The sequence below is a fragment of the Momordica charantia genome (assembly GCF_013281855.1).
Source record: "Momordica charantia cultivar OHB3-1 chromosome 8 unlocalized genomic scaffold, Mcharantia_2.0 BLBB01000008.1, whole genome shotgun sequence".
Taxonomy (NCBI): Eukaryota; Viridiplantae; Streptophyta; class Magnoliopsida; order Cucurbitales; family Cucurbitaceae; genus Momordica; species Momordica charantia.
The window spans coordinates 34,800,277-34,812,077 of record NW_028275166.1 but is presented as its reverse complement, the minus strand read 5'-3'; the positions used below and the strand labels follow the sequence as shown (position 1 = coordinate 34,812,077).

The following is an 11,801-nucleotide window of genomic DNA, read 5'->3' as shown; positions in this document are numbered from 1 at the left end:
TTGAAAAACGTAGCGAAAGTAGATTTATTGATAGCCATAGGAAGGATTAAGGGCAGGCAATTAGAAGCTTAGGGAATGTAATACATTGGATTTGGGAGCTTGAAGGATCTCTTAGAGAGAGCATAGCCCACCAAATCACTCCATTGATCTCCAGAGCTTCCTTGGATTATGTAACCTTCTTCTTCCAATTCAGATCTCTTCTCTGATTTGTATGCAATAGCTTTCTTTCCTTCATCATCAGCTCCCCTAGTTTCCATCAATTTTAACCAAATCAGTTTTCACATATTATATGATCAATAATGTGATTATTTCCTTTGGTGGAATGGGACTAAATTAGGAAACGAAAAACAACCACCATGAAAGTTATCGAACCGATTCTAAACAGGGGTCGTTGATTCCATACCTGAGGATAAGCTTCTCCCAACCAGAATAGCCTGCGTCAAGGAGGTTTTGTTGTGTGATGGCTCTTTGAGCTTCAGGTCGGCCAGTTAGAAGAAAAATCTTTATTCCAAGACCTTTCACCTTATTGAACAGCCTCAAACTGGCCGGCAGTGCCGGAGCCACACCCTCATTCACCCACTCGTTGAAAGAAGTGTCATTGTACGGCTCCGATCTGAAAGGATCAAATCCGAAAGCTGAGACTGTTAGATATCCAATTAAATTTATCAAATCCATCACTTTAAGTTTATGGGTTGAGTTGTAAGTTGTTCATTCTTATTCTTAAACTAGTATAAGAATGGAAGGTGGTGTGTTTGAAATCTCGGTATTTTTGTTTCTTCCCCGTTTATAACAATTTTCATTTGTTCGACCTTGCTCAGTTTAAGTTTGGGTAGGTGGTAGTTTATTCAACCCAACCTAAATAAATAAAATGCAAGAAACTAAAATGTTACCCATTACTTACTAGGTTAAAGTTACTTACCCGAACCCGTGAGTTCTATAGTAAGGTAAATTGGAAAGGAGGGTCTCGTCGACGTCGAAGACCCAAGCGTCCTTGCCGCCGTCGCCGGCCACATTCAGCGAATTGGCGAAGCTCAAGGAGTAATCAGCCACCGCCTCAGAGTCCGAAAGGTAACGGTCGCCGTTAAAGTAATCCCGGACAAACTGGACGCACGGCCGCGGCACGGAGTTCCACGCTCCGGCGGCGTTCACTTCAACGGCGAACTTCCAGCTCTCGCAACTCGGGTCGCCGTCCGGCAGCACCACGTGCTCTTTCGGGTACATTCTGATGGTCGCGGCGGAGGAGGCGGCAGCGGTGCAAAAAACTAAAAGAAGAAGAGACAGAACTGAGGTGGTGGAAGAAGCCATGGCCGGAAAGTTGAGTTGAGGAACGTCGTTGAAGGAGCAAGGAAGAAGGTGGATTTATGGAGCTCTGACGCTGCACGGCTAAAATTTCAACGTCACATCTATTATCTTTTCTTTTTTTTTTTTTTCTTCCACGCCTTTCACGAGTTTCGGTTTCTATTCACAAATTCTTCCTGAGATTTTTTACGAAAGAAGTAAAACAATACAAAGGATAATAAGTAAATCAACATCTCTATTGTATTGTGAGGAAAAAAAAACCCTAAAATAGGAAAAATATCAACATCTATATTGTTCGCTGAGGCGAGGATAGGAAAGCCTTGCCCTCATTTAATTCTTTTTCTCCACAAAAAATTTCTCACTTTCATTTGAGATTTCTACGAAATTTTATGGGGATAGTGGCGGTGTAACACCCAGGTCCAAGATATTGTACCAGAGTCACTTAGATGAGTGTAGACTATTCCTATATAACAACACAAGTCCAATCCAAGATTATTCTAAGTCAAGCACGTTTAACTTTGAAGTTCTTAGGATTGAATCACCGAAAAGAAAAGTACATCTTTAGGATCCCTTATTCGGATGTGCCCCTCCAAAATTTATTTGTTTTTTTGTTTTTTTTTAACAAATGACAAACACGAGAAATAATTTTTAAAATAAAATTTTAATTAATTACTCAATTTTCAATGATAAAACATTATTTACATGTTCATAATCCTCCTATATGTGTGTTTTTTTAGGTATATATATTTGTTTATTTATTTTAAAATGCGGTAGGGCGGGGAACGGGGAACTAGGTTGATGAATGTATTTCCCGTCCCCCTCCCGACCCGTTTAGGTGACGGGAAAACACTTTCTCCATCCACATCCCGCGGGGAATATAAACGGGATTTCGTGTCCCATTTAGGTGGGACCCACGAACCCTTTCCTTTTTATGGCTCCTACTACTATCTGGTTCTTTTGTTATTTTGAATCGAAAGGAGTACAATCCAATTCATCAAATTACTACCAAAACGAACTCAATTCAGAATATGAACAAAAAAAGAAAATATCTATAGAATCGAACATAGAAATACTTGTTACAATATCTATCGACCAAAAATGAATTATTCCAGTACCATGGACCATTAACTTCATTTAATCAAGTGGTCTCACTAGACACAAACTATCCCTAGAAAATTTTGAGATGATATCTTTCCTAATAGAATAGGATGGCATCCATTTTTCCTTGGGAGTGGCGTCCTAAATGAGGGGACATTGGGGACATTGTGTCATTCCTCTTTTTTTCTAAATATATTTATTTATTAAAAAAATTAATCCTATCTTAAAAATTTATATATTTTCAAATCATTTGTGATTTTTGTAAAATTTAACTTTGGCCATCATGTTAGGCGTTTAGACTTTAGTATTTATTTACGCAGGGATAAATGGACTAAGATTAAGTATTATATTGTTTTTATTAGTTTATAATTTTTCCTTTAAATGAGTATTATTTATAGCGATGAATAAAATATTTAATTAGAATAATAATAAGTTAATTTTGTATATAAAATCTGATCCAAATGATCTTTCCACCAGTCAAAGCGAACATAGCTCAACAGTGCCAAAACGAACATAGCCCAACGGTAATCGACATGTTACTTAAAAAAATGACCTTTTCACTCCGATCTCCGTGAAATAGAGAGAGAAAAAATTTAGCAGACACAAGGATCGAAATGGGGCGAGTATGGGGCCTGACCACTCCTGCTAGAGAGGTATTTTGGGTGATTTTTTTTCTTTTTCTTTTTCCTTCGACTTGCTGACTTTTATGGCAATTTTTAATCGAGTCTTTAATCTTTTAAAATTTTTAATTAGCACTCAATTTTGCTAACAAATTCAACTTTCTTAATTACGTCATCAAAAGTCAAAGCGAGCTGAGCGGTAATTGGCATATACCTCCAAAATATCCTTGTTTATTTTAAGTAAAATTTCCACCAAACAATTCCACACAAAAAAATCTGTAGATTAAATTCTCAAATAAGTAAATTAGGGTGAAAAAAAATTTGCATGATCCAAAAATAAATGCATAAGATTTGTCCGGATTTAATTACAAAAAAATTATGGTTTCATAAATGTGGTGCAAAAATTGCATTAAATTGGAAGGGCTAAGAGAGGGGGATAATGCAAAAAATAAAAAATAAAAAATAAAAAAATACTGAAATTTCTTTTTTTTTTTCATTCTCCCTCCTCTTACTAATCAATTAATCTCGAGCATTTAATGCAATATTGACCCGATATTTTTGTAATCTTTTGACTTTTTTTTATAATTAAATTCGCACAAATCTTATGTAATTATGTACGTTTTTTATTTTTTTCATATTAAACTTTTAATTTTCTATTTGAGTTAGATATTTTTCTTAAAAGTTAGATTTTTTATGGCTGTAATTAATTATTGTGAGAGATTTGTGGAGGGAATAAATATTGAAAAAAGACTTGTGGAGAGAGGAATGTTGATTTTGAAACATGAGAGTACCAGGGGTCAAATTTTCAAATTTCTCATATTTCCTCGCTTGTTTTTTTCCCTTTTGATAAAAGTGATATCACGCTTGTTCTAATATATATATAAAATTTATTTGGTCACAATATTTTAAAAACAATTATGAAAATAATGTAGAAGACATAGAAAAGCAATCTTCCCAACAAACCTCACAAGACACGTCCACTATAAATAGTAAATCCTGTGGAAAAGGAAATGTATTTAAAGAAAAAGTTGCTGAAAATCGTCGGCTTTTGTTTTTGGGAGTGGGTGCAAGATATATATAACGCCAAAATTGAATTATTTATTGTTCAGAGAGAGGCAGAGATTTTAACTATATATGGCCAAAATTAAATTATTGTTCAGAGAGAGGGTGAGATTTTAATATTTTCCTTCTTTTAGGCAGAACACTAGGCAGGGAGATTCAATGTCATGTCATTTTACTTAGAGATTAATTAATTAAAATATGTTCAGGTTAATTAAAGATCTCGAACAAGAAAAATTAAATAACTTCAACTGATTGTTTTATATCCGACAAAATAGTGTACAAATGTTGTCATTAAATCCATGACTTTTATTTTTAACCATTCCAAACTGTTTTAGTTTTTGTTAAGCTTATAAATATTACGGTAAATTGTATCAACCACCTTAAAATATAAGGATTTGTTATAATTATTGTTATAAATTTTCAATGGTAAAAATTAAACTCTTAAAAATCTTTCAATTATAAAAATTAAATCCTTAAACTTTAAGAAATGAAACAATTGCAGACCTAAACTTCTAACTTTGAAAAATTCAAATCCATTTCTATTCCCTCCCTCTCTTGCTACTTTCACTTAAAATTGATTTTTAAGCTATTGAGTGGTGATTTTGAAAAATCAATTATTTTTAAATCTCTTTTTTTCAAAATCACTCTTACTATCCCTCCCAAAAACACATTTAAACTTTTTTAAAATTATTTTTTTTTTAATTTGTCAAACATAACCCATAGAAAAGAAAGTGTTTTTGACAATGGTGTTGGGTTTGTAAGGAGTGAAACAAAATCCCACATTGACTGGAGAAGAGAATGATCATGGGTATATAAGAGAGGACAATTATCTCCATTGATATGGGACATTTTGGATGAAACAAAAAACAAAGTCGTGAGGGCTATGTCCAAAGCTGAGATAGTAACATCGTTTCAATGGAGGAAATTGTATTCAATAAAACGCTATACGAATTTTTGGCTTTGCCAATACTTTTTTTGCATGACGTACACTAAGGCATTGGGCAAAATCTTTCTCCCGAAGGATAAAAAATCGTCCTTACGGAATTTTATCGGTATCAAAATAATCGACTCTTATACGTTGGGATAAAATAGGACTCATGTACCAAATTGTCAAACTTCTCTCAATGCTCTTATAGCTTGTGAGTCCTATATTTTCTCCTGACGCACAAGAAAAATGTAGGAAGAGACTTACTTGTCCTAATGCCGTTAAAATTTCATCGGGAGAAGTAGAAATCTACCGACGATTTTTTGTTCGTCGGGAGAAAGAATAAGGCGTTGGGCAAAAGAAATGTCCACAAATCCAAAAAAATCTTGTAGTGGAAATGATATGCACCGAGATTAAGTGGAAATCGGAGAGAGAGAGTCAGCGAAGAAGAGGAAGAAAGAAATGGAGGAAGATTAGGTTGGGGCATAAAGTTAATAGAGGGACAAAGAGAGTAATTTGGCATGTATGATAACATCTATAGAAAACCTTTTTTTTTTTTTAATAAAAGGATTATAATTTAACCAATGGCACGCAATGAAAACTTATATTTAAAGAAATGGACAAAAAAATCAAGTTGGGCCATGAGAAAATGGTCATCAAGCCCAAAAACCATTTTCTTTTAGTGTCCAAGGGAAAATATTCAACAACTTTACTAAAAATTGGGACTATTGACTCTTTCAAATAAAAGCCTTTCCCGAGATATTTATTTAAATAGGATAAAATAGTACTCGTATGATCTAAATTAAATTCAAATGTAATATAAAATCTAGGTGTAAAATTATCTTACGAGATTCACCGAGTAAAGTTAAGGAAGCCACATGAGTCGAGTCATGAATTGGACCACCCAACTCGAGCCGATCAAATCCAGTTGATTCGATCTACACAAATCAACTTTAATAGACTACCTCTGTAAATAAGGGGAACGACTTAAGACGCTATGTACATTTTAGAATTGACTTTTTGGTATTCTCAACTAATTACGTGGATTGATTTATTCCTTTAATATTTATATATGTAATTTATTTCTTATTATTTTCATTTATTTCCCCAATAATTTAACGAGTCAATTTACTGAATTAAACTATTGTTTTGTCTTATAGAATTTGGCAGAATCTAGATTAACAAATAAATGTTTCACTGATTTTCAAATAAGTTATAGATTTTTATTACTAATTCATGTACAATATGTAAGCAATAAATTATTAATACTTTTATATTTTGTCAATTCTTTTTAAATATAATGAAAACTTTAATTCATTTAACAATGTTAGATTCATAGACATATGAAAACTTTGATAAAAATATTGAACATCTCAACTAAAATTTAAAGCGACAAACCCAACTCCAATAAATAAATAAGTCATATGAATCAAATTCTATATCACAACAACAAAATAGAGAGATATTAAACACAAAATTTCCGAGGACAGTGATCTGTACACTTTTTGGTCCGGTCAAATTCCAACTTACACATGAGATCAGAGAGAGGTTCTGAATCGCAACCCAAGACTAAGAAAACTGTATGTGGAAGAACAAAAGGGATCGGATGGAATTTAATTAAAGAATCAATGAAGAAGAAAGAAAAAGAAATGGAAATTGGATGGAAATAAGATTACATAAATATATGGTTTCTCTGCTCAAATCCAAAAACTGGTTTATCATTGCAAAGAAATTAAAAAAAGTAGAGAAATTTTGTGGAAAAAATTGATAGGATTTCAAAGAAAACTTGAATCGTGTTCATCGTGACAGAGTTCTCTTCTCAGCTTCTGTGTGAAGTGTCTGCAAGCGTCCATGCTAAGATCAATGGCGGCTGCTAGAGCTACAAATAAAGCAGCATCCGCCATGCATGTCACGTGCTTAACTCCCACTTCTACCATTGGCTTGCTCACCTTCCCTTCTCCCTCCACGCTCGAAGCCATTACAAAGTTCCCTACTTTTTTCCAATCAAATGTCAAAAGTCAGTATTCTAAATCTAATTAACTTCCGTGTCTAATAGGTCTCTGAATAAATGAATTCTAAACTAAATGTTGTTTTCTAATCCCGATACTTCATTAAAGTTCAATTAGAGAGTTCCACCCGATCTATATGGGTTCTTGATCTATTCAGTATTACACACCATTCATTTTAATATTTGATAGATTTATTAATTTAAAGAAAAAAATTAAATATTTTTAAAGTTAAGTGAACACAAAATTGAAAATTAGAGTGCTTGTAAATATTTTTTTAAAGTTTAAATACCTATTAAAAATAAATTTAATGTTGTGAATGAATCTTAATGATGTATTATTGTTTACCTTTAATGTTGGATCTAGAGTTTGGACTGAAATCTCTTATAGTTCTACTGTCGATGCAAAATTGGCCACCCTTTTTTACGCTCATGGTAGCTTCTGCGATGGCGATGCCAGTGGCTAGTCCAGTGTTGGCGACGAGCTCGAACTTGTAGCCTAGGCCATCGATCGGTCCCCGCTCGCGCCAAGCCTCGAGGCGTCCCCATGGCTTCCAACTGCTGACGGAGAAGCCATGGGGGCGGAGGATGAGCCAAGCACCAGGGTTGGAGCGAGAGACACGGTCGGTGCCCGGGGAAGGGACGAACGGCGTTATCATGGAGGCGGCCGCGACGGGGGAGCCGGAGAGGTCATAGACCATGATCATCCACCCCTTTCTCTCCCTCCCCGGCTTCTCTCTCTCCCCTGAAAAAGTTCTCATCCATTTTCCTTTAGTACTGTTGAAGCTGAAATCCGACGGCAGTGACCTGTTTACACCATTTTTGTGTAACATGTTCATGTTAGGTTTCTATTAAAAGATTTTAAAAACCAATAACAAAAATTAAAATATGATTGTGTAATGCAAAGTTCAAAGACTATAGAGAATGTAGTGACTAAAGTAAAAATAAATACGAAATGTTTAAGATATAATTGAAATTTGAATAAAATGGTGGAACTTTTAACTAATAAATATATAATTAATTAAACAATACTTAACTTGATAAAAAACAATAATAAAAGAGGGTATGCACATGGGAGGGAATCAAAGGTGGTTGAGTTAGACAGATGGGAGATTTTATGATCTTTTTTTTTTAACTTCTTTTTTGTATTTGACCAACCTGAAATTATTAAAAATGGCTATTATTTTTTAGGGTTGTTTTGATATATAATATTTCTACTTTTTAATATACAAATAATGATGAACTCCAAGGGTAAGAAATTGATCGTAATCCAGTCGCTTCAATTAATGTAATCAATAAATGTCAATTAGTTCACATTGAATATATAAACCAAGCTAAACAAAATCATCTTTTTTTCTTTTCTTTTATTGTTGAGTTTAAAATTAAGTGTTTAATATAAGCCCTAAAATCCATTAATTGATATGTGATGTATCAATCAAAGATTTAGCATGTTTATTCTAAAGAAGAAAACATCTCCTAGTGTTTTATTTTCCTTCTGTTTTTATAAAAGAACCCAAATGACACATCATTAGTTAGGGAAAGAGTTAAAAATTAATAAAAGCGACAGTGACATTGTTCATTCTAAATGGTTACGTTATAATTTAGATCGACAACCCACTTTCATGAAGGCCCACTCCTACTATGACAAATGTATTTTTAAAAAAAAAACCTAAAATACTGGAAAAGTAAAAAACCAAGCGTGATGCAAATTATAAATTAATTAAGAAAATTAATACAAACTCGCAGTTAGTCCTAGTTAACTTTCTAGCTAAGTTTATTTTTAACCGTCAGAAACTACTAATAGAATTTTTTTAGTATAACAAATGATTAGTATAACAAATGAGATCAGAATGAGATGAGAAAACACACTGGTCCTCAATCCATAATTGAATAGGAAAAATTATCTCTGGTCTAAAAGTTAATAGTTAAATTTCTAATTATTAATAAGTAAATTATTTTGTTTTTAATTAAACGGGTGGGTGGGTCGGAAAAGTGGAAACTTACCGGGTCCTCGAATTCCGATCGGCACTGAACTTGCAGCTGAAAACCGGTTGCCGGATATTGCCTTGGATCTGGAAAACCACCGGGCTACATTCCGGTTCTCCACCGAACTGGAAAACGAAGCGCGGGTCGGGTTCGGACCGGACAACCAAGTGGAGGCGGGCCGAGATTTTATCCTCTTCTTTCCCCAATTTAACCCACCCGTTGTGGAATACTCTGGGTCTACTGTCAGCGCCGTCGAGAGCCACCGTGATCCGAACCCGGCCGAGGAACTTGCCAGAATTCACCCCGCACGTGTGCCCCATCCGCCCCGCGAAAACCGAGAGACACATCACGAGAGGCTTGCCAGAGAGGCGACGGAGAGACGACGGGTCCAGGTGGAAGCCGGAGGACGACGCGGCGGAGTCCGGAGGTGAGTCGCCGGAAATTGAGGAAAGCGGAAGAAGCGCCGTTTGGGAGGGGAAATTCTTGATCGCGATCTTGCAGAAGCAGGGCGTGGCGGAGGGGTGGACGGCGGCCCCGGCGGGGCGGGTGGCCTGAGGGAGGTTGAGAGCGAGCGATTCGACCATCAGCCGGACGAAGGGGCACGGATCCATCGGAAAATTTGGCGGCGGCGGGAATGTGGAGTAAGAAAGAAGAAAGATTGGCGAAGAACATTTAAGTTGGGCGTTTTTTTCTAGTGAGGATTGTCGGCCATGGCTGGATTGAAGGTTTTGCTCTTTATTCTGTTTCTCTCTCTCATGACAGATAGAGAATGAGCTCCTCTTGACTTTTCAATGTACCGAAATATTGTTTACTAAATACTTATAACCAACAATAATTTCTCATTTATTAACATCACACAGATTCTAATATAATCAAAAGTAATTTCTTTTTTTTTTTTTTTGAAATTTGGAGTGTATATCTTTGACATTGAGCAAAAGAAATTAGAATTTTAAAATAATTACACTAGTCGAATCATATCTTTAGAAGAAATAGACTCAATTCTATATTTTTATAAAATATTTGTGATACAATATTTTTGAAGTGGTACTAATTAAGTCAAATTTAACGTAAGCAACACAGTTGGAATGAGAAAGCTTTCATTAAAAAAAAATTAAAATATTTATAAGTTTTACTCGAGGAGTGGATGCCTTGTTTTTGTTTTAGGTGGAGGATTGAATCACAACCTCTTAGTTGAACATATATGTCACTTACGTTAGGTTGGTTTTGGCTTTCATATTTGTTTTGTGATATTGAATTCACGTGAATAAATAATTTGTGGTTAGGATTTTACTTTTTCGAATTTTTCACTCACTGTAAATATGAAAAATATTTAAATCTTGAAATGGTTAGGAAAGGTTAAGGAATATGCTGTCCTTAATTCTATCATATTGTTATCATTATAATTAAGAGAGGACTTAAATGAATAATGAAATTAGATGTATATTATGATCTATGTTATTTAAACGTTCTAATCCAATAATAAATATCCAAGTCAGCATATAACGAATTCTCATTGCTGGAGAGGAAAGTGGGTCCCATGGGTAGGGACAGACAGCTGGATTAAAGCTGTAACCATGTTGTCGAATGACGCCAATATGGCGCTTGATTGGGTTAAAAAATTTGCATGTGATTCCAATCTTCAGATTAAAAAAGAAAAAAAAATCAGGTTGTTATGGAAATTATGACGTGGCATTCGGTGCGTCTTCTAGATCGTGATCGCCGATTTGGACGGCTGTGTTTGACGGCGCTATTTTTTTTAACATTAATTAAATGAAAATGTTTAAGGGACTTGGGTATATCTTATGTTTCTTCATATATATTTATATATAATTTTTCCAACTTTAGTAGGAAAATACATTTATATATAATTAGAGAATATAAACTACTTTACCAAATGAGAAATGCTGAACGAATTCAAATTTGTTCCTAATATTTTAAAAGTTACCTTTCATTGTCCTAAATTTTTATAAAATAATGTCAAACATTTTAGATGGAATTACAAAATAGTAAAAAAGGAATATATATTTTATATCTAGCATTAGGTTTAAAATTTTACAAAAATGTCATAAATTGGAAACCTATACAATTATATGAGATCAACTAAAAAAAATACTTTTGTGACATTTAGAAAAAAAACAAAAAATATAATATATTTATAAATGCATACTTATTTTATGTGATTTAGTATAATTTCCTAACATTTTATAGAAATTCAAATTTAATGTGGGATCCTTAACATGCCTCCTCAACATCGTGACTCTTTTTGCTCATTGATTTTGGCTGGATCCCATATGTTTGGACCGGATGCTTGTTTGAGCCTGTTGGGCTTTAATACCATATCAATATTGATGGGGTTCAATCTCAAAACCAATTAGCAATGAGTAGCCCATATCTATATTATAAACCATTATAAGATCTATTTTCTTTTCAACGTGGAATCCTTAATAAGTTCGAACTCTCATCCTCACGTACTATTGTACTACAAAAAATATAGAAATGTTATTTTATTTATCCTCTTACCAACTCTTAACTGAAAAAAAAAAAGCAGCAAAATCAATACCAATAACTCCGAAGATTCGAATAAAAATCAAAACCTATTTATTTGAACGATGTGATAGTAACCCTATCGCCCATCAAACTCATGGGCCTCAGGGATACGTTATTTGACTAAATTATTTAGGTCCCGTGAAATTAATTAATTTCATCAATATTTAAAAAAAGAAAAAGAAGAAAGAAAGATAGAAAAGGGAATAGTGAAGGGCTTTAAATGTGGGTGAGGGGGGGTAGGGGGACCTTAGTTATTAGC

The 11,801-nt window shown here is 34.1% G+C and overlaps 2 protein-coding genes across 3 annotated transcripts; both read right to left on the bottom strand.

Annotated features, from left to right (window-relative positions):
• Window positions 1-1,372, bottom strand: LOC111021888 (acid phosphatase 1). Its single transcript, XM_022298999.2, has 3 exons — window positions 920-1,372; window positions 404-613; window positions 1-246 (listed from the first exon to the last, which is right to left on the bottom strand). Exons 1-3 carry the CDS (start codon window positions 1,303-1,305, stop codon window positions 69-71), a joined length of 774 nt encoding a protein of 257 aa, XP_022154691.1. The 5' UTR covers window positions 1,306-1,372; the 3' UTR covers window positions 1-68.
• Window positions 1,373-6,416: 5,044 nt separating this feature from the next.
• Window positions 6,417-9,796, bottom strand: LOC111021889 (DUF1005 family protein (DUF1005)). 2 transcript variants are annotated; one of them, XM_022299000.2, is made up of 3 exons: window positions 9,014-9,796; window positions 7,359-7,816; window positions 6,417-6,997 (listed from the first exon to the last, which is right to left on the bottom strand). In XM_022299000.2, exons 1-3 carry the CDS (start codon window positions 9,604-9,606, stop codon window positions 6,780-6,782), a joined length of 1,269 nt encoding a protein of 422 aa, XP_022154692.1. In that variant the 5' UTR covers window positions 9,607-9,796; the 3' UTR covers window positions 6,417-6,779. The 2 variants fall into 2 exon arrangements, with proteins under 2 accessions (XP_022154692.1, XP_022154693.1); XM_022299001.2 differs by having other exon boundaries at window positions 6,417-6,994.
• Between the last annotated feature and the right edge of the window lie 2,005 nt (window positions 9,797-11,801).

Coding starts and splice junctions, on each gene's coding strand:
- LOC111021888 (XM_022298999.2), bottom strand. CDS start 1,305: ATGGCTTCTTCCACCACCTCAGTTCTGTCTCTTCTTCTTTTAGTTTTT. Junction 614..919: donor TATAGAACTCACGGGTTCGG/GTAAGTAACTTT, acceptor TGATCCTTTCAG/ATCGGAGCCGTACAATGACA. Junction 247..403: donor TGGGAGAAGCTTATCCTCAG/GTATGGAATCAA, acceptor GATGGAAACTAG/GGGAGCTGATGATGAAGGAA.
- LOC111021889 (XM_022299000.2), bottom strand. CDS start 9,606: ATGGATCCGTGCCCCTTCGTCCGGCTGATGGTCGAATCGCTCGCTCTC. Junction 7,817..9,013: donor GATCGGAATTCGAGGACCCG/GTAAGTTTCCAC, acceptor TGGTGTAAACAG/GTCACTGCCGTCGGATTTCA. Junction 6,998..7,358: donor CTCTAGATCCAACATTAAAG/GTAAACAATAAT, acceptor ATTGGAAAAAAG/TAGGGAACTTTGTAATGGCT.